Genomic DNA, 22,237 nt, shown 5'->3' with positions numbered 1-22,237 from the left:
TTTTTTAATGTTTATTTATGTTGAGAGCAGGGAGGGGCACAGAGAGAGAGAGGGAGAGAGAGAATCCCAAGTAGGCTCCGAGCTGCCAGTGCAGAGCCTGACACAGGGCTTGATGCCATGTACCATGAGATCATGACCGGAGCCAAAATCGAGAGCTGGATGCTCAAATAACTGATTTTAAAACAAAGCATTTTTTTTTGCAAAGCATATACTTTATATAAATTTTGTTTCTTGTTTTTTAATATTTATTTATTTTTGGGAGAGAGAAATAGAATGAGAGAGAGGGAGACACAGAATCCAATACAGGCTCCAGGCTCCTAGCTGTCAGCACAGCTGACATATATATATGTATATATATATCTCCTGTTCATGTCTTCAATTAGCAATAATCGCGCCTCGGATAATCTTCATTGGCTAAGATACTGCCACTGCGCAAAGCTTCTTGTTCATGTCTTTATGACTTTATTTTCTTCCTTTCACACTTTTACCTTACCACCTGCTTCTCACTTGCTTTGTATTTGAGCATTAATTGATAAATAAGTGAACCTAGAACCTATAACTTTTATTGAGTACCTACTAATGTTCCCAGTATTATGCTAGGCTCTTGGGCAGGTAGCTGGCTTTCTCTTGCCTTTTTGGTGCTCATACTGTAGTGTGAGAGGGAATTCATTCCCATCTCTTCTCATACTCCCATTCTGGAGCACTGAGTCTTCAACTCCAAGCAATACTTCTTTTTTCCTTCAGTTCCACTTGATGGCAGCTTCTTCTAAGCTGATATCTGTACATGGTGTCAGGGATCCTCTTGGAGGCAAGTGCTAAAATGACTAGCACAAATTCTGTAGTTTAGTGCTCTCAACTACTTTCTCCTTCCTGCCACGGCACCATGTTCACATCAAGTCATGATTCCCACAGCCAGCTGAGTGTGGCAGAAGTACTGAGGCGGGCCCACTTCTAGGAGACTCAGGGTCCTCTGATGATGAATGACTTTGGTTCATGGACTCCCCACTGACCTTACCAAATGTAGAATTGCCCTGCATTTTAGGATGCTTTCTACCCAATCCTCTCTCTCTTTCATGAGGGTCAGGCATGCTTTGTAGTCTGTTGGCACCTGGTTTGTAGCACTTTGTTACAGCAGCCCTAGGAACGTAATACACTTGGGTAAGTCAGTAATATTTATGGGTCTTGGTTTCCTCACTGTTTACATGTATTCTCTCTCTATCTCTTTTTTTTAACGTTTATGTATTTTTGAGAGACAGAGACACAGAGCGTGAGTAGGGGAGGGGCAGAGAGAGAGGGAGACACAGAATCTGAAGCAGACTCCCGGATCCGACCTGTCATCACAAAGCCTGACGTGGGGCTGGAATTCACCAACCGTGAGATCATGACTTGAGCTGAAGTCAGCCTCTTAACCAATTGAGCCACCCAAGCGCCCCACCTCACTGTTTACAAAAGAGGATTGTGGGGTGCCTGGTTAGGCGTCCAGCTCTTGATTTCGGCTCAGGTCACGATCTCACAGTTTGTGAAATCCAACTCTAGGTCAGGCTGTGTGCTGACAACATGGAGCCTGCTTGGGATGCAATCTCATTCTCTCTCTGTCCCTCCCCTCTCTCAAAATTAAGAAACTAAACTTAAAAAAAAAAAAAAAAAGAGGGAGCGCCTGGGTGGCTCAGGTTAGATGCTGAGTTAAGCATCTAACTCGATTTTGGCTCAGGTCATGATCTCACAGTTCGTGGGATTGATTCCCGTGTTGGGCTCTGCACTAACAGTGCTGAGTCTGTTTGAGATTCTCTGTCTCCTCTCTCTCTTCCCCTTCCCTTCTTGTATGCTCTCTTTCTCTCTCTCTCAAGTAAATAAACTTTAAAAAAAACCCGAAAGATTGTAATAAATTATATATAAAATTCTTTGGGCAAATTAGTTAATCTCTTATGCCTTAGCTTCCCTTTCTGTGAAGTGAAGATGAATCTATAACCGTGCCTGGCACATAGAAGCACTAAGTAAGTGTAAACCAGTAGAGTTAGTACTAATAAACAGCAGTAGTAATTCTTCCACTTCTGGCAATCTATAGTGTGTCACCAATCCCAAAGGATAAGCAGCTTAGATGTCTAGTGAATGCTGAGAAAAAGAGCTTAACAGGAGGAGAAATGTTCTGTAATTTAGGGATGAGGACCAAGTAAGGAGTGGAACAAGCAGAAAGACATCCTAAATAGCTGTGACAGAGTCAGATGCAGGCAGAAGGGCATTCTTAAAGCAATAGGTCCTCTCACCTCCACACTAATGCAGGGGGAGAAATTTATTCTCTCAGAGTTCCAGAAGCCATTAGTCTGAAGTCAAGGTGTTGGCAGGACCATGTTCCCTCAGAAACCTGTGGGGGAAAACTCCTTCCTTTCCTCATCCTGGCTTCTGGTGGTTTGCCTGCAATTTTGGGCATTCCTTGGCTTGCAGCTTCATAACTCCAATCTCTGTCTTCATTACATGTCATTTTCCCTGTATTTGTTTGTATCTTCGCATGGCTGTCATCTTCGAAGGATTCAATCATATTGGATTAGGGGCCCACCCTACTTCAGAATAATCAGGTCTTCACTAATTATATTTGCAAAGACCCTACTTCCAAATAAGTTCACATTCCAAGGTTCTGGCAGTTAGGACTTTAACTATCTTTCTCGGCGGCCACAATTCAACCCATAAAAGCAAGTAGTTAGTGTCAGAGCTGATGTAAGAATCCAAATAGACTCATGAGTAAAATCACTTTACATGGAGCCCTGTATGAGTCTGTATTCTTAAAATGAATTTATTCCAGTTGTGTAGGATATTAATTCTGAAGTTTTATTTGAATCTCTTTCCTTTGAGGTAGAGTGCAGTTTTGAGATTTATATCTTATTCTTGCTTTTTGTTGACTCTTACCAGTTTTCTTTTTTTAAAGTTTATTTATTTATTTTGAGAGAGAGCGAGCAAGAGAATAGGGGGAGAGAGAGAAAATCCCAAGCGGACTCTGCTCTCTCACTGTCCCACACGGGGCTTGAGCTCCGGAACCATGAGATGGTGACCTGAACCTAAATCAAGAGGCAGTGGTTTAACCAACTGAGCCACCCAGGCACCCCTCTTTTTTAAAACAGCTTTTTTGAGGCATAATTGATATAGAATAAACTGCACATAGTTAATGTAAAGAATTTGCCAAAATATACATTTTGACATATGTATAAACTTATGAATAATAATAAACTCATCACAATAAAGATAGTAAACATATCCATTGCTCTGAAAACTTTTTTGGGTCCTTGTGTAGTGTCTCCCCTCCCCCCATTCCTTCCTTTTTTTAAAAAAATGTTTATTTATTTTTAAATGTTTTATTTATTTCTGAGAGAGAGAGAGAGCGAGCGTGAGCAGGGGAGGGTCAGAGAGAGAGGGAGACACAGAATCTGAAACAGGCTCCAGGCTCTGAGCTAGCTGTCAGCACAGAATCCGACGTGGGGCTCAAACCCACGAACCATGAGATCATGACCTGAGCCGAAGTCAGACGCTCAACTGACTGAGCCACCCAGGCGCCCCAATGTTTATTTATTTTTGAGAGAGAGAGAGAGCAATAGCAGAGGAGAGGCAGAGAGAGAGCCAGACAGAATCCAAAGCAGACTCCGATGCAGGACTCAAACCCATGAACCATGAGATACTGACTTGAGCTGAAGTCAGATGCTCAACCCACTGAACCACCCAGGTGCCCCTACCTCACAATCCTTCTATCCCCTTTCCTTTTTTTTTTTTTTAAATATTTTATTTATTTCTAAGAGAGAGAGAGAGAGAGACAGCGTGAGCAGGGGAGGGTCAGACAGAGAGGGAGTCACAAACTGAAACAGGCTCCAGGCTCTGAGCTGGCAGAACCCACGAACCGTGAGATCATGACCTAAGCGAAAGTCGGACGCTTAACCGACTAAGCCACCCAGGCGCCCCAGCTTCTATCCCCTTTCCAAAGCAACCACTGATCTGCTTTCTGTCACTATGGTTTGCCCTTTCTAGAGTTTTATGTAAATGGAATTATATAAATTTATATAAATGGATTATATACTCTTTTTTGGCCTGACTTCTTTCATTTAGTATAATTATTTTGATTTTTAATCATATTGTGTATATCAGTAGTTCCTTTTTGTTGCTTTTATTACGGACATTTTGCAGTTTCTTTATCCCTTATACGTTGATGGACATTGGCTTACTTCCAGAATTTGGCTTTTACAAATAAAGCATTTATGAACACTTTTGTATGTGCATTTGTATGCACATATACTTCCTTTATTCTTGGGTAAGCACATGAGTGGGATCGCTGGATCAAACTAAAACTTGCCAAAATGGTTTTACCATTTTACATTCTTGATAGTGGTGCATGAGAGTTTATTCCTCAGTATCCTTGTCAACTCTTGGTATGGTCAGTCTTTTTCACTTTAGTCATTCTAATGGGTGTGTAGTGGTATCTCGTTGTTTTAATTCGCTTTATCCTCATGATTAACTGATTAACAATGAGGTAATCTTTTCATCAGATGCTTATTTGCCATCTGTATATCTTCTTTGGTCAAATGTCTGTTCAAAGTTCCCCTACTCTTGGCCATACTTATCAGAGAGGGTTTGTAACCCTGATGTCCAAACTTTTCTTTCCCTCCCTTCAAACTGCGAGGTCACTATTGCTCAATTAAGGATTTCTAAAAATGTGAACAACAAACTCATTCTGCTTTTTCTGGAGAAAAGAAAGCTTATTGGTTTTGAGTAAAATGATACAGTACAAGATCAGAGCACTAATTGTGTGCGTCATGAGTTTTTCCCATCCAGAGAAGAACTTTGCTAACCCTACGGCTGGATGTTCTCTACCCTGGGGTCTTTTCTGCTGTGGGATGAAATGATTGCTTGCCTTTCTTTCCAGTGCAGCTTCCTTTGGTGTAGCAAAGAGAGAGAGAGAGAGAGAGAGAGAGAGAGAGAGAGAAAAGGACGAGTTTTTAAGACCAATGTTATATTTGATTCCACAGCTCTGAGGCAAACTATTTCAAAGTCCAGTTTATATCTGGATCTTGGGATGATGAGAAAAGTCTGCTATTACGTCTTCTGTGCTTTCTGTTAAATGTTTATTTTTTAAATGAGTGAAAAAGTTCACAGCTGGTTAGAATCATAGATGTGTGTCTGTTCCTACTAAGACCACAGAGAGCTCTGAGGTGAATAGGTGAATAAAAGATAACAAGAGCAGCCATATGGATAGCTGGTTGATTCAGCACCATTTATTGAAAATATCATCCTTTCCCCACTGCAATACCTTGTCCTATCAGTCAATTGGCCAGGTTTGTGAGAGTCACCGTTCTGTTCCACTAATCTGTTTGGCTATCTGTACCCCCATACCACACTGTCATAATTACTATAGTTTTGTAATAGGTCTTGATATCTGGTAGTGTGAGTCTTCTGGTTTTGTTTTTCTTTACATTGCCTCAACTATTCCTCAGATGATTTTCATAGAATTAAAAAGAACAATTTTGCATTTTCAGGGGTGAATAAAAATATCCTGCATCTAAAACTCTCAAAATAAGCATCCCAAAGGAGAAAAAAAAATTTTGTTTCACAAATGCCTAACCAACATTTACAAAAACTATCCTTACACTCCCATCATTGGTTTAATGCAGGGAGAGGAAAGGAGCTATATTAGATTTTGATTAAGGGCCAATTTATATTAGTTACTGGTTGGATTATTCTGGGTGGGGACATTAGATTCCCATCCTTGGTTTGCAGTATGATAAAGGGCAAGGCCCTCATCTAAATCCCTTTTCAGGGCAACTAACCACAAAGTAAAGGCTCAGTAAACATATTTTAACTAAATGTAATACAAATGCATCAAGGGAGGTACAGCATCTGAATCCTCACGTTAGAGTCCTACTGGTAATCTAAGTATGGGTAGGATTTGTGGTGATCATGTAAATGGGAGGATTCTGAGAAGACACAAGGGTGAGGAAGAGTATCAGTTGTTGTTGTTGTTCTGTCTCAAACCACCCGAAAACTCAGTGGCTTATAACAGCATTTTTCCCCCCCTGCTCCTGGGTCTAGTGGATTTTTGATTGGGTGGAGTGGGAGGAGACTCTAGGAGCCAGGATTTGGGCTGGTTTCAAGTCTGTTCCACATGTTTTATTCTGGGCCCCAGGTGAGGGTGAGGGGACAGTGAGTACCTGGGGCATGCTTTTGTCTGGCAGTCACAGGAGCACAAGAGCCAGAAGAAACCATGCAATCACATTTTTAGTTTCTACTTGTGTCACATCTGCTAACATTCTATTGGCAAAGCAAGTCACATAACCAAGGTCAACATCCATGTGGTGGGTGGGTACTCTGTCCATTGTAGTGCTCTGGAAGATCCTATGATGGAGGGAGGGGGTAAAGAATTGGGAATAATAATTCATTCTAGCACAGGGTGCTTGGATGGTTACGAGACCACAAATATTTAAAAAGGAGATTGTGGGAATCTGTTTTTCATCCTTTGTTGAATCATCCATTGACAGTCTATAAAAGATGTTGGAGATCCCAAGAAAAGAGCTAGAGAGAAGATGGGAGAATTCCTTGGATAGAATTGGTGTACTCTCATTACCTGAGGGTGACCACGAATGTCATGGTACCTGCCTGAGTTTTTATTCAGAGGTGGAAGAACCTGTCCACAAAGTATATGTAAAGGGATGGTGGGGCACAAAAATACTGTTATATAGAAACATTTACACCATAGGAATGTGATTATGATTTACTTTATTAAATGATTTATTAATTACTGTGGCAGAAACTACTAGTTGTCCATCCAAATCCATTTTCCCTTTTTCCTGTAATAATAGGATTGTTAACAGGGCCCAGGCTGCCTAGCTGGTACTATATTTCCTAAGCCTCCTTGCATCTGAGAGTGGCTTGCAATTATATTCTGTCTTTGGAGTATAAAAGGATGTGACATGTGCCTCCTTCAGGCCTGGAACTTAAAACATTGCATGTGTGTTTCTCCAAACTTACTTCCTGTCCTCAATTTAGAGCATAGAGTGTCTTCAATCTAGCTTTGTCCTTGTAGGACAATACCCTAGGGCAGTGCTTTTCATTTCTTTTTTAATGCATAAGGGTCATCTGGAGAGTTTATTAAAACAGATATTAAGGGGTGCATGAGTGGTCCAGTTGGTTGAGTTTCCGACTCTTGATTTTGGCTCAGGTCATGATCTCACAGTCATGAGATCAAGCCCTGTGTAGGGCCCTGTGCTGAGTGTGAAGCCTATTTAAGATTCTCTCCCTCCCTATCCCTCCCCCACTTGCATGTACTCTCTCAAAAAAAAAAAAAAAAATTTAAAAACCACAGAAATTAAAACAGTGATTCAGTAGATCTGCTGTGGGCCCAAGAATTTTCTTTTCTTTTTAGTTTTATTTATTTATTTTGAGAGAAAGAGACCACTTTCACGAGCAGAGGAGGGCCAGAAAGAAAGGTAGAGTAAGAATCCCGAGCAATCTCTGCGCTGCTGGTGCAGAGCCTGACATGGGACTCAATTTCACAAACTGTGAGATCATGACCTGAGCTGAAATCAAGAGTTGGATGCTTAAATGACTGATCCACCCAGGTATCCCAAGAATTTGCATTTCTAACAAGTATCCAGATGTTCATGCTGCTGGTCCGTGGACCACACTTTGAATAGCGTTTCTTTAAAGGATGGTGGAGATGGAAGATGGAAGGAATCTGAATTTCTGAATGTCTGTGTGGGACAAAGGAGCTTGTCTACACACCTTGGACTGTTTTGTGAGAACTCCATGTTTTTGGGGTTCTGTTATAGCAGCTTAGTCATTTACCATAGCCAACATGATCATCCTGACATTCTTCCGGTCCTACTCTATGTCTAAACTGAATGTCTCCTACAATTTTTTTCTCTTTCATTTTGAACTCTCCTTCCTGGTGATGGAGAATAATATCAGCCACCTCTACTAAATGAATTTCATAAGAACTTGCATCAAGAATGCTATATTCAACTGTCAATTTCAGTCTCACGCAGTTCTCAGGAAAGGATTTTCCTTAACTCGCTTTCCAGAGGAGATACGGGGAACTTCAGCGATAGGCTTGGAGAGATCAGGATCTCCCGGTGTCTATAGCAGGTAGCCAGTCTCCATTGTAACCCAGCCCTTAAACATGATACTTGGGTTTGCCTGGGTGGCTCAGTTGGTTGGGCGTCCGACTTCGGCTCAGGTCATGATCTCGCGGTTGATGGGTTCAAGCCCCGCATCTGGCTCTGTGCTGACAGCTAGCTCAGAGCCTGGAGCCTGTTTTGGATTCTCTGTCTCCCTCTCTCTCTCTGACCCTCCCATGCTCAAGCTGTGTCTTTCTCTCTCTCAGAAATTAAAATAAATAAATAAATAAATAAATAAAAAACATGATACTTGAGATAACTGAACTTGAATAACTTTTATTTTGGAGGCAGAGATGGGGGTGGGAGGTGGAAATTCAGAGCTTCCAAGAGCCTTGAGGAATTACCCTGCCTTCTGGGCCACTTTCTCCAGGAGCCATATTCAGTGACAGTCTCACAGATTACAATTGGCCAGGTATCTGGACAAATTCTTGCCTTTGCAGTGTTTTACCCAGGCCACCCTAAGAATAGAGAAATATAGCACAGATCAGGGGCAGGGCAGGAGTGTATAGGGGCTCAGATGAGAGGGGATATAGGGTCTGCAGGCTGTACTCAGTTTATGCTATAGGAGAGACTCAGATAGGGAGGGTTTGTGCATCCAAGAATGTGTGCCACAGGGATGCCTGGGGTGAGCGCATCACAATATTACTTTGCCTCATTTCACATTGGGAGAAGAGTCTCAGCTCCCTACGAAGCCCCAGGGAGAATCCTATGGCAGAGATGCTGATTATCTTATCAGCATCCTGAATACTGTGTGGGTCCATCCCTAGCAGCGTGGCTGGTCATTGCTCTGCATGTTCTGCTTACCAGGCAGACATCTCGTTAGGATCTTTCACAACCCTTTTGGCACAGGCAATGTCATCACTGATGTTGTCATCCAGAAACCCTGAAAGGAAAAGTGGCTGAGCAGGGAGGGAAACATCCCTTTTCCTGTTTCATTAATCAATGACTTTTTTGAGGGGACTTCCCAGAGGAAATGGAGCCAGAGTCAGAAACTATCTCTGGAGTCCTGGTGGGTTTGCCTTCTGTTTGCCTAGGTTTTCTTGCCTTGCTTTGAATCTGTCTCTGAACATTGTTCCTTCTGGAGGGCATCCAGGACATACCTGAGGGACCTGGGAGAGCCTGTGTTTTCAGGAAAAACTTAGTGTGTCCAGAGTGCTATTGTGGGGTATGTGGACTGGTGATGCAGTCATGTGTGTGCCAGGAACAGGATGACATGTCTTGAGGGATGGGGACCCAGGAAGGTGAGGCTTAGTCAGAGATCAGTGTATCTTTCTTCCTCCTTTTTGGCAGGAGGAGCTCTCTGGAGGACTGTTTGGGCCCCTTTCTTCCCTGTCCTCAGCTTCTATGGCACTGGCTGAGGGTCAGGTGTTAGGGAGCAGTGCACCTGCCCCATGTCACCCAGCCTTCAGAGGGGAAGGTGTCCTTACGGCTGCACATTATGTTGCAGGCATTTGCTGAGGGGTAGGAGTTGTTTGTGCACCACCACTTGCTGTTGAGCTGGAAGATCCCATAGTCACTGCTGCCATTGGCATTTTTCCCATTGAAGGCCCGGGTGTTGAAGTTACTCTCGTGCTCAGCCATGCAGACCCCTGTGTCAGAGAGAACAAAAGGTGTGGCTAAAAAGGAGGATTGTTTTGTGATGAGACACAACTTCTGCTATACAAGAACTGCAAGAAAGTCCCCTAAGGTTAAAATGAAAAGACAATGAGATCCTCAGTGTTAGATTTATATATGTGCGTACACACACACATACACACACACACATTTTAAATAGGCTCCACACCCACAATTTGTTAAATAAATGCATTTGAAATGCCTGATAATCAGTCAGTCACAGTCTGTTTCCTAGTCTACATTTTCAGCCTCATCTCCCAGCCAAATATCCAACTCTTGCCTTGTATATTCACTTTTTGCCTTCTATCCCCAAGTATATGGAAGGGAAGAGGTGGAGAAGTAATGGAGGGGCATCTTAGAAGGGAGCCCAAAAAAGCCATCCTTTAGGGGGACAAGAAAAGATATGTTTGGCATGAATAAAAATGAAGATATCCAAGGGAAATTGAAATAACTTTATGTGTTGTGACTAATGAGATGGGTGACCGAGATTCTCAATCCTTGCTCCTTGTCATCATCTCCCCTTCTGTTCTCACAATTCCCTTCCCACTCCCTCGTGATACAGATAGAACAGACTTTAGACAAACTCAACAGATGGAGGTTAGTTTTTGGTGGACCAAAGGGCAGGGGAGAGGGTGGGAGGCAGCACCAGCTCTGCTGCAGGGACTTGGACTAAAAAGGATGCAGATGAAAGCCAAGGTGGTGGGAGCAAAGCTGCAAGTTGTTAGGTGAGTCTCTGGGTGGGTCCGAGGAAGTATTCCAGGCCACTGGGTAGGAAGGAGATTTGGGGGAACAGAAGAAGAAACTCTATTATAGATCAGATGATCCCTGGTGGAAAGAGAGAAGAGGAGATCCTGATAGGAGTGGCAAGGCAGCAGAGGTGGAGACAATGGGAGCATTCAGGGAGTGGAAGAGAGCCCTGACAAACGAGTAAGTCACAAAGTGAAAAGGGAGATTGCTTGGTCAGGGAAGAAGGACTCTTGGGGAAGAGATAGAAAGAATGATGAGAAGTCCATACTCACAGTTCGCCAGGCTGTAGCCGTGGAAGCCATCCATTCCCTCTGCCTTCAGCTTGCGGGCCAGCTCACACTTGGAAAAGATTTTGGCCTCATATGCTGCAAAGCAGCAGCCAAGGAGGGAGATTATCAGAATGGACCTCATTTCTGTAGCTGGTGGAACCCCAGTCTGCTATGTCCAGGATGCTGTAGTCTCTTATACCCTTCGGGCACAAAGATGTCTCTGGTTGGGCAATAATGCTGGCAGCTATGCCGGGAAGGACATTGCTGTCCAAGGCCAATTCCCCAAACTGGCCCAGCCAGGGTGAACTTCAGGGAAGGGGATGTAACCAAAAATAATACCAGGAATAAAGTCTCATTTTGGTGGGGGTGGGTCCTGGATTTGAGCAAATGCAGGGAGGAGGTGAAATGGGGGAGAGAAGGGAGTTGGTAGGAAAAAGTATTTTTTTCTTTTTCCTCTCCTCGACTCTCTCCTCTCCTCTCCTCTCCTCTCCTCTCCTCTCCTCTCCTCTCCTCTCCTCTCCTCTCCTTCCCTCCCCTCCTCTCCCTTCCCCCCTCCCCTCCCCTTCCCTCTCCTTTCCTGAGAGAGAGTGTGCTAATGGGGGAGAGGGGAAGAGGGACAGAGAGAGAGAGAATCTCAAGCTGGCTCCATGCTCAGTGTGGAACTGACTCAGGCTTGATTCCTTGACTCTGAGATCATGACCTGAGCTGAAATCAAGAGCCAGATGCTCAACTGGCTGAACCACCCAGGTGTCCCACAGTATGATTTTCAAACCTCATGCTTTTGTTGGAATGTCCCCAGAGGGGTTTGTCCTTGAGTGCATTGCTGAACCTTGGCTCATTATCTGTGCTCTGCTGAGGATATTTTCCCACTCAGTCTAGTGGGGGCATCCATGATGGGCATCATTCCACAATGTGGAGAAACTGAGGATTATCTGGCATCAATAATCAGTAAACTATAGGTTGAACAGGAGACCACTAGAACCTAAGTTTCTAATATCTCTGTGTCTGAAAGAAGTCATCAGATCTAAACCTCCAACTCTAGTTGAATTCTCTCTAATATCTGTGTGATCAGTGATTATCAAACATCTTGTATTAGTCAGGGTTCTCCAGAAAAACAGACTTAAGAGAAGATATACATGTTTAGAAAAGAGCTGGAGTGCCTGGGTGGCTCAGTTGGTTAAGCGTCTGACTTCACCTCAGGTCATGATCTTGCAATCTGTGAATTTGAGCTCCGCATTGGGCTCCGTGCTGACAGCTCATAGCCTGGAGTCTGCTTCAGATTCTGCGTCTCCCTCTTTCTTTCTCTCTGCACCTCCACACCTTCTCTCTCTCAAAAATAAATAAACGTTAAAAATTTTTTAAAAAGCTGATTATTTTTATTAGAACACAAGGTCTTGATTTCCGTTAGATGGATAGACATTGTGAAGGAAGAATTATCACTATATCAATATTTTCTTTAAAGATTTTTTTCTTAATGTTTATTTTTAAGAGAGAGTGTGTGTGTGTGCACAAGCTGGGGAGGGGCAGAGAGAGAGGGGGACGGAGGATCTGAAATGGGCTCCGCACTGACACCAGTGAGCCCGATGTAGGGCTCCAACCCGCAAACTGTGAGATCATTCCCCTACTCCTCTCCCTTCTGGAAACCATCAGTTTATCCTCTGTATCTATGGGTCTGTTTCTGCTCTTTTTGTTCATTTGTTTTTTTGTTTTTTTAGATTTTACATATCATTGAAATCATATGGTACTTGTCTTTTTCTCAGACGTGATTTTTTTAATATTCTCTTGTGTAAATTTATCTTCCAACTGTTGATTTTTTTGGCTACTTTTTGTAGAGTTAGGCTTTTTCCAAGTATTTTATAATGTTGGATCTCAGACTCATTTTGAGTGTGAGAACACACGTGTGCACTCTCAATTCCTGGTCATGAAGTTACGTACTCTCTTGCCTCCTTAGATGTGCTCTGGATAAGCTTTTGCCTAAGACAGGAGCCGGCATCAGTTTTCCCCGTTTCTCTTTAATAAAAAGAGACCCTGTTCCCAGCTCCTCCTTTCTAGAGTGACTTTGGCTCTGGTTCCTACTGCAAGTGGAGAAATTTTGGTCTCTGTTAACCTGCAGGAGCTGAACTCATAGCTGCCTCTTCTTGCTTAAACCTGGAATCTAGCAGGTCTTCAGCTTTAGCCCTACTCACAGCTTTTATTAGTTTCCTTGTATTTATGGCCCATGGAGATATTTATTTATTTATTAAAGTTTAAAAAAGTTTATTTTAGTTTTGAGAGAGAAATAGAGCACACAGGGGAAGGAGCAGAGAGACAGAGGGGAACAGAGGGTCTGAAGCAGGTTTTGCGCCGACAGGGACGTGGGGCTCAAACTCACAAAATGTGAGATCATGACCTGAGCCAAAGTTGGACACTCAACTGACTGAGCCACCCAGGCGCCCCTGGAGATATTTATTTATTTACTTAATTTATTTTTATAACTTATTTTTTTTATGTTCATTTATTATTTTGAGAGAGACAGAGTGCGAGCAGGGGAGGGTTGGAGAGAGGGAGATATAGAATCCCAAGTGGACTCCAAGCTCTGAGCTGTCAACAGGGCCTGTCATGGGGCTTGAATCCACAGACTCTGAGATCATGACCTAAGCCGGAGTCCGCTTAACTGACTTAGCCATCCAAGCACCCAATTTTTTTTTCTTAGCTATTGCACGCCTTTTACACTTTTTCTTTTTGCATTTTTTCATTTATTTCTATGTGCTTGCTGTATGTAGGGTATCTCAAAGCATGGACTTACAGTGCAGTATTAAGCATAAATCCTGTTAATAACTGAAACATTTTAATGCAATCCATTAAAAACCCAATCTGCTTCCTTTATTATTATTATTATTATTATTATTATTATTATTATTATTATTTTAAAGTAGTCTTCAGGCCCAGCATGGGGGTCCAACATAGGGACTGAACTCACCACCCTGAGATCAAGACCTGAACTGAGATCTGGTCCGATGATTAGACGACTGAGCCACCCAGGTGCCCCTACCTTTTCATTAGGAACATAGACGTGTGGTCCAAGTGGAGGAATGTGGGAATGGCTTCCGGAACTGTTGCTTTCTCCTTTGCTTCTCCTACTTCTTTCCTTTCTTACCCCTCCCATTTGTTGCTGTTTACTTTCCCTTCTATTGTCCCTTCGCTTCCCTGTCTTGTCATTTCCCTGTTCCCTGTCTTCCTTCCTCCTCATTCTCTTCTCTTCTTCTTTTCTACTTTCCTTCTCTGACCCTCTCCTCTGGGGTTACTCCTCTATTTAGATCCAGTTTTCTTATGACTTGGTGTCCTCCCAGAATTCTCAACCCTTTGATGCTGGGTAAGGAGAAAGAGCAGCTGTGCCTCATGTGTCTATGCAGTCAGGTTCCACTCCAGGAAAGGGCTGGCCCTTTGCGATGTGACCGAAAGGGACAGGGTGTCTCCCGGCTTCCCTTGAGGAAAGGGAGGGTGAGGGAGGATGTTAATATTTGTTAAAATGTGTCACAGGCCAACTAAAACACAGAGATAGAGGACTTTTTAAATATGTATTTAGTTTCATTGCCACAACAACCCTGTGAAGTATGTCTGTCTTTGTCTTACTGCCTTATTGCCTTCATATTATGGATTGGGAATCTGAGGCTCAAAGAGGTGAAGTAATTTGCTGAAGTTGGTATGTGGTAGAGCACGGACCGACATAGATAGGTGTGTCTTTCCTCTACCGCAGTACCATATGCATTTGACCAGTGATTAAAACAATGACACTTTAGGAATTTCTGGCTTCAGGAATAGGCACGGGAGTGCTTTTGGCAGGGTGTGTCAGATGATGGTGGTGGTGGGGTAATGAGAAGGGCTTGGAACTTTGTCAAAACGCATCCTTTTTGTGCAGCCACATCCTTTGTGCAGGCCTTGGGACCCATACCTCCCGTGCCTCCATGACAATTCCCAACCTGGGTCTACACCAAGGTTGAGACTCTGTTCTCAGTGCCTCTCACACAGAGGGTGAAGGAACACCTCTGGGCACGTGACGCATGCATCCCGAGGAAGCTGCTGGGTTCTTTGCTTGGGGAACCTGATGTGCATCCTCTATATTCTGTGCTGGCCTCCAAGACACCGTCATAACACAGGATTTCACTTTTGACTTTAATGCAAAGAATAAATACCACAAAGACATTTTTTAAAAATTAAAAAAAAATTTTTTTTTATTTCTAGGAGAGAGAGAGAGACAGCGTGAGCAGGGGAGGGTCAGAGAGAGAGGGAGTCACAGACTGAAACAGGCTCCAGGCTCTGAGCTGGCAGGCAGCACAGAGCCTGACGTGGGGCTCGAACCCACGAACCGCGAGATCATGACCTAAGCAAAAGTCGGACGCTTAACCGACTAAGCCACCCAGGCGCCCCCAACAAAGACATTTTTAATACTCATATACAGCCTAGGTTCTGCCCACTTCCCAAGCAACGTTCCAGGCAGGGACATTTTCTCTCTGTGTTTTCCTGCTCTGTATTCCCACGCCACCCAGACAGGGCCGGCTATCCCAGGTTTTCTACTTTCCTCCAGACCCTCTTGCTAGTCCTGTACGTTCTGAACATCTCCCTGTCTGTCTGATACCCATCTCTTAGGGCTGCATCTCTTGACATCCATGAAGAACTGGGAACTATATTTCCTTTTTTTTTTTTGCTGGGGGGTCAGTTTTTCTGCTGTTATCCTTGTTCACCCCTGAGAGCCATGCCCTTTCCCTATACCAAGAATCACCTGTGGTATTTGTTACATGCAAATCCCTGGACCTCGCGTCTAGAGATTCTGATTCTGTAGGTCTGCTGAAAAGCCTAGAAATCCTCATTTGTAAACAGCTACTCTAGATCATTCTGGTACCAGGTGGTCAACCTCCCATACCTTGAGAAACATGTTGATACATTTCAAATAAAAAAATTAGAAATTTTTTGGTGTCATTTTTAAAAGGTTTCGAAGATTTTCTGATAGAGGGAAAACTGTAGAATTCTCATTGAGTTTAATTAATTTATTTCTTTTCTCATTTAATTGTCTCTTTCCTTTTCCCTACTTCCTACTTGTCTGACATCAACAACAGGAAGACTAATGGGAACTCCCAGAGCAGTGGCCCAATTGGCCTCCTGGGCTGTAGGCATGAATGGCTGACCCCTCCTCTCACAAGGGGATGCCCTCTCTGGATGCAGGGGAACTGGCTCTCGCACCATCACTACCTACATCACTACTCTACAGACTTTACACTCAAGTCTGTCTCTGTTTCTGAGATTTCATTTGAAGCATGTCACGAGATCTTAATTGTGGTCCTCATTACCATCTCCCTACCCCTTCTTTCTCTATCTGCCAATCTTAGTCTTGCCATCTTAGATTAATAATCTATAAATGTTACCCACTTGGTGTTGTGCTCTGCTCTCTTTTGCATTCTTTTCCATATTCATTCATTCATTTTTGTCAACTAATATTTATGGACTGTCTATAATATTCAGGCCCTGTATCAGGAATGAGATTTTGAGTTTATTTTTGTGTATGGTGTGAGAAATTGATCTAGTTTTATCCTTCTGCATGTTGCGGGCACTTGTGGGGATGAGCACTGGGTGTTATATGGAAACCAACTTGACAACAAATTATTTGTAAAAAAAAAAAAACAAAACCCCAAACAAAACAAAAAAAAGGAATGAGATTTTGATCCTTACCCCATTCCAACTGGAAAAATGAAGTTATCTTATTTTGTCAGACATCTAGTTTCAATCCCTCAGTATTTTTCTTTTCACCATGGTCTCTAGTCCTCTAGACTTCGAGGAGGGGGCTAAGCTGGAATCCAGGAAGAAGTCACTAGCTGTCCTTTCCCCCTCAGAGGGGTATCACTTGGGATGAGCTGTCCCCAGAACCTATGAAGGGCCCCCTTTACCTCTTGGTTCTTGAGGCTATAGATAATGGGGTTGACCATAGGGGTGAATACAGTGTAGAGGACAGAGAAGGCCTTTCGGAGCATGGGGGCCATGTGGTCTGTTGGGGCTACATAGACCACAATGAGGGTGCCATAATATACCCCGACCACGCTGAGGTGGGAGGAACAGGTGGAGAAAGCTTTCTGTCTACCATGGCCTGAAGGTATTTGTAGCACAGTCCTTAAGATGAAGGCATAGGATGCCACAATCAACAGGAAGGGCACCAGTGTCAGAAAGCCTGAGATGCTCACCCCAGCTCCCCACATGATCCTCACATCTCCACAGAATAGCCCAATGACTGGAGCAAAGTCACAGAAGTAGTGGTCAATCTCCCTGCTGCCAGGGCAGAGGGTCAGAGGGGCTGCGAGGGCCAGAGTGAAGGCAGAGAAAGAAAAGCCACTGACCCAGGCTCCAGCAGCCAGGCAGCCACACAGCCAGGTGCTCATCAGGGCAGGGTAGCGAAGTGGGTGGCAGATGGCCAGGTACCGGTCATAGGACATAGCAGATAGCAGGAGGCACTCAACTGCAGCCAGCGAGGCAAACATGTAGAACTGGACCAGACAGCTGACCAGTGAGATGGCCTCCCTCCCTTCCAGGAAGCTCTGCAGCAGCCGAGGCATGATGTTGGAGGTGTAGCCGATTTCCAGGAAGGAGAAGTGGCAGAGGAAGAAGTACATGGGTGTGTGGAGGGTCCGACTGGAGGCCACAGCCAACACGATGAGGGCGTTGCCCCCAACTGTTACCACATAGATGGCTAAAAAGAGGGTGAAGGGGAGGAAGCCCAGGTGCTGTAGCTCCCCAAAGCCAACCAGGATCAGCCAGGTGGTCTGGTTTTCACTGTCACCACTGGACTGCTTCCTCATCTAGATCTGGGTCCAAGAGAAGAAGGTTAACTTTAAAGTTTTTAATGTGTATTTATTTTTAGGAGAGAGAGACAGAGAGGGAGGGGGGCAGGGGGAGAATGAGCAGGGGAAGGGCAGAGAGAAGGGGACATAGAATCCAAAGCAGGCTCCAGGCCCTGAGCTGTCAGCACAGAGCCCGATGAGAGGCTTGTACTCATGGACTGCGATATCATGACCTGAGCTGAAGTTGGCCAACTGAGCTACCCAGGCACCCCTAGAAGAAGGTTAACTTTAACCAAGATTCTATTAGGACCACACACTATGCTTGGCTTATTCATTTATTCATCACAGCAAACACTTAAGATAACCTTTATTGTCTCTTGTATATAGAGGAGAAACTGAGACCCAGTGAGATTAAGTCAGTTATTCCAAGGAAGTTATTATGAAGTCATGATGTGAATCCAGGTTTCCTTGACTCCAAATCTCCTTCCATAGTCTACTCTGCTACAGTGCTTTCTCAAATCCTTCCTGAGTGATAGAAATATCAGTATCAGAGAGCAGCATAGGGCTTTTCCAGTCATCAGTAAGCTATTTAATGGCAGTCTTGGTTGAGTGTCAACAGCAGAACCACACCTGGTGAGCTCCTCTGGAGGGGTGGGAGTAGTACCCATTACTTAGTGGGGAGGTGATCCCACTCTCAGGTCATGCACATTCCTGAATTAGCCCCTCTTATCATACTATTTTTCCCTTTCCAAGAAAATGAAACTTGGAAATTTTGATGAGAAATCTATAGCATTTATTCTATGTGAGGTACAATATAGAAAGATCAGAATTAACTCAGATCCCACTCCCCTGGGAAGCCATTCCTTTTCCTTAGACAAGTAGCTTGGTAACTATTAGTAAAGCTGTTTTCAAACTGTGCCCAGAATCTAAACAGTTTGTTGAAAGCTGAGAATACCTTCTTTTTCTTGGCTTGCTGCCCTGTTTTCTCTATACAGGTCACTCAGTCAATTTATCTCCCCTAATGTCAATTATTTAGACATTTCTACCCTGTAATAAGATTCCTTCTCTTAGTTGTTACAATAGTACAATAACATCAAACGCACAGGAAGACCTTGATGAGTAGTCGTAGAATGAATGAATAAATGAATAAATTAATTAATTAGTTACATAAGTTTTCCAGTGGTTAGTTGCCATAAAAAACTTGCAGCATCTGACCATTTATGCTTGGGCTAGGGAAAGAGGCATTTAATTTTTTTTTTATAGTTTATTTATTTTTGAGACAGAGAGAGACAGAGCATGAGCGGGGGAGGGTCAGAGAGAGAGGAAGACACAGAATCTGAAACAGGCTCCAGGCTCTGAGCTATCAGCACAGAGCCTGATGCGGGTCTCGAACCCATGAACCATGAGATCTGACCTGAGCTGAAGTCGGACGCTTAACCAACTGAGCCACCCAGGCACCCCGGGAAAGAGGCATTTAAATGATTGCTAAAATAGAGAAGGAATCTCTAAGTCCTTCCCTAACTGAGGGAATATTGATATATTGTCACTCAGAGTTTCAACCATGATGAAAGTTGGAGATGGAAGCCAGGTAGGTGTGTGTGTCTGTGTGTATGTTTATGCGTATGTGTATGGTAGGGGGAAGAAAGCAGAAATCCCAACATGATAGTGTTTTCTCATTTTTGAAGTTAAGAAAGGTAACATTCCAGGGACACCTGGGTGGCTCGCTCAGTTAAGGGTCTGACTCTTGATTTTGGCTCAGGTCATGATCTCCCAGCTCATGGGACTGAGTCCCACATTGGGCTCTGGGCTGATAGTGTGGAACCTGCGTGGATTCTCTGCCCCTCCTATTTCTCTCCCCCTCCCCTCTCAAAATAAAGAAGTAAACTTTAAAGGAAAAAAAAAAAAAGAAAGTGACATGCCACATTAGCAGATGGCAGCAAGAACACAGGGTTTTTGTATTCCTTCCCTAGTCTTACTCTTCCTTCTGGTTTTGGGCTTACATCATGCAGACACACATTTGGTCACATAGGGGATATAGACATTGAAGGAACAGAATACTTTCAAATGTATTGGATACATATTTTATCTTTTGCATACTAGTGACTTCTTAAAGAGCCAGCAAGAGATTTAAATTGAGAATGGAATAGACCCTAGGTTTAGCAGAAAAGATGCAGCAAGGGAAGAAACTAGTAAAACTAGTCAAACCAAAACAACCATCCAGCCAACGGACCCAAAGCTTCTTAAGTCTTGTCAAGTCTCTGAGTCAATGCTTATGACAAAAAAGTTACTGTTGCTCTTGTTAACTAGTTAATTTGACCTTGGCCCCTGGTAAAATTATTAAATATATGCTTTATAGAGTACGTGGAAGTCTCATAAGGAGACATGACCAGAAGCTAAATAATGCTTATTATAATGTCAAACCTCACATAATGTCCCTTATTGGTAGTATTAATAATTTAGTAGATCAGGAGAAAGGAGTAGAAAAAGGACATAGTGATTTCAGTAAAGCTTCTTAGAAAAGATGATGACTGTGAGCTTAAAGATAATACTTTTAGTTTGGCTACTATATACCAAAATTATTCATTAATGACTGAAAATCTGGAGAAACATGTAGTAAAAAGGAGAAGGCTTTGTCTTTTTGCCTTCTTCATCTCTTTTGGCAGAGACTTCCATAAACAGCAAATATGCATGGCTCATCAAACTTCAGATGATATGAAACAGAGAGGGGAAACCAATATTATAGGTGATAGAATTATAATTTGAAATAACTTTGTCTTTTGGAATGCTAGACTAAAAACAAGATGAAATTTAGCAGGGGCACATATAAAATTTGCTTGTAGTCTTTAACAGTCAGTTGAAAACTAGCCATTTATGTGAAAATGATTTGAGATTTTAAGTGTTATGAATAAGGACTTCAGAGCTGTGAAGTATGAGGAACATATGAAGAATGTGGTGATGTTTATTCTGGAAATGACAAAATAATGGGAGAATATGATAGCTGTTTTCAGGTACTGGAAGGATCCCCTGTCCCACCCCAGTACTTAGTTATTTTATAGCTGGAGTTTGTACCTTTTGATCATCTTCATCTAATTCCTTCCTCTCCTAGCCCCCTGGAAGGATTCTTATGAAGAAGAGGGACTAAAGTTAGCCCACAGGTGCTCAGAGGGCAGAACAAGGACCAAGGGTTGATGGTGGTGAAAAACCCATACTCACCTACCTGTGCTGGTTTCAAAGAGGTGATTCTTATGGGGTGTACTATTGTTATTTACAGCATGATATTGAGGTATTAAAATAAAGCGAGGCTCATTGGACAGGATCAGAGGGGAGGAAATAAAGGTCCTTTCTAGAGGCTTCAGAAGTTGGCAAATAATGGGTCCCATTCATTGGGATCTACTGGAACAAACACTAGATATTTTAAAAATATGGCAAGCTCTCTTCTGCATTTGTTTAGGTTGGGTCAGAGGTGGTTCTCTCTGTTGGCAGAGAGTAGTATTGAGCCAGATACATTCTAGATACTCAGATTCAGTGGAAAGGGAGCCTAATCTGCTTTGGGCTTTGAGTCAACTCCTTCTATCCTGGTTATTCTTACCTCCAGACTAAATTCTTCTGCCAGCTGACAGCTCTGTGGACTTTCTGCTTCACTCTTATGGAGGCTCCATTTTATTGGCTTCTCCCTACTCCAGAGTGCTCACAGAACACTATTGTCCTTATTTTACATGTGCTGCTATGGACACTACTGCCTTTTCTAGAGCAGGGCAGCCTCCTTCCCTTGTGGGGGATGAAGAAGAGCCTCCTTGGGGAGGAGATGTAGCTTTGAACTAACTGAAACAGCTGCATCTGTGTTTTGGTTCCAGGGGAATGTTCTGGTCCACCAGGGACCACATCCAGGTATTTCACTGACTAATGACCTCTTTCTTATGATATAGAGAAAGACTGGAAAGGCATAGGAATAGCCGCAATTAAGACCAACATTTATCTAATACTTTATAATTCACAAAGCAAATATTAACTTATTAATGAATATCTGATGCTTAGAATGAACCCCAGGGTGAAATGGGGGTATGCTGTGATTTGGTCTTGCAATGTTGGGATGGATTATCCAGAGTATGACCTCTAATGACTAGATCAGCAGTCTTTCTATTGTGGCAGGAATTAGTATGTGGGGTCTGGCTTTAACCTCTTAGCAGTGAGGAGGCAGGAGGAAACTGCCATATAATTCTGTAGAAAATCTGTTTAGTTTGATAGTTTAACATCACAGATTAATATAAAAACCAGGTCAGGCCCCAACAAGAAAGTAGAGGCAGATAGTAAATACAGCTGACTGACAGATGCAAAGAAGGAATGTAGCACTGAGTTCCTTCCACACGAAAACAGAAAGCAGGTCTTAGGCCAGGAGGAGGACAGCACAGGGTCATGACAGGATTGGGTTTTTCCAGTAACCATCTTGGATGGCCCTTCCTGGAAGAAATTGGACAAGTGTCTTACCTTGACAGGTGTGGGCAGAATAGAAAAACTTGGATGAGGAAAAGGTGACCTGCAAGGAATTAATTAGCATATTCTCTTTGAGGGAGTAGTTGAAAATAAAATATGTCTGCCTAGGTCTTGGGTTGTGTCAAGAGCCTGAGGGATATGTCAGGTGATAAAGATAAGAATACCT

At 43.2% G+C, this 22,237-nt stretch overlaps 2 protein-coding genes and 1 pseudogene across 2 annotated transcripts; all 3 read right to left on the bottom strand.

Annotated features, from left to right (window-relative positions):
- Positions 1–321: 321 nt before the first annotated feature.
- On the bottom strand, positions 322–440 carry LOC120223036 (annotated as a pseudogene).
- Positions 441–8,538: 8,098 nt separating this feature from the next.
- Positions 8,539–10,919, bottom strand: LOC120222999 (lysozyme C, milk isozyme). The gene is made up of 4 exons (XM_039221052.1): positions 10,781–10,919; positions 9,575–9,736; positions 8,952–9,030; positions 8,539–8,605 (listed from the first exon to the last, which is right to left on the bottom strand). The coding sequence occupies exons 1-4, from the start codon at positions 10,917–10,919 to the stop codon at positions 8,539–8,541; spliced, it is 447 nt and encodes a 148-aa protein (XP_039076983.1).
- A 5,674-nt stretch (positions 10,920–16,593) lies between these two features.
- LOC120223000 (olfactory receptor 11A1-like) lies at positions 16,594–17,598 on the bottom strand. Its single transcript, XM_039221053.1, has one exon. The coding sequence runs from the start codon at positions 17,596–17,598 to the stop codon at positions 16,594–16,596; it is 1,005 nt and encodes a 334-aa protein (XP_039076984.1).
- Positions 17,599–22,237: the final 4,639 nt, after the last annotated feature.

Source organism: Hyaena hyaena, unplaced genomic scaffold (genome assembly GCF_003009895.1).
Source record: "Hyaena hyaena isolate Hyena2069 unplaced genomic scaffold, ASM300989v1 scaffold_936, whole genome shotgun sequence".
NCBI classification, from domain to species: domain Eukaryota; kingdom Metazoa; phylum Chordata; class Mammalia; order Carnivora; family Hyaenidae; genus Hyaena; species Hyaena hyaena.
Note: the sequence above shows the minus strand (reverse complement) of the source record. Positions and strands in the feature narration are given on the sequence as shown.

Excerpts from the sequence above, each read along its gene's own strand:
- LOC120222999 (XM_039221052.1), bottom strand. The coding sequence starts at position 10,919 with ATGAGGTCCATTCTGATAATCTCCCTCCTTGGCTGCTGCTTTGCAGCA. Across the intron at positions 9,737-10,780 it reads CGGCTACAGCCTGGCGAACT|GGGTCTGCATGGCTGAGCAC; the intron begins GTGAGTATGGAC and ends TCTCTGACACAG. Across the intron at positions 9,031-9,574 it reads CTGCAACATAATGTGCAGCC|GGTTTCTGGATGACAACATC; the intron begins GTAAGGACACCT and ends TTTTCCTTTCAG.
- LOC120223000 (XM_039221053.1), bottom strand. The coding sequence starts at position 17,598 with ATGAGGAAGCAGTCCAGTGGTGACAGTGAAAACCAGACCACCTGGCTG.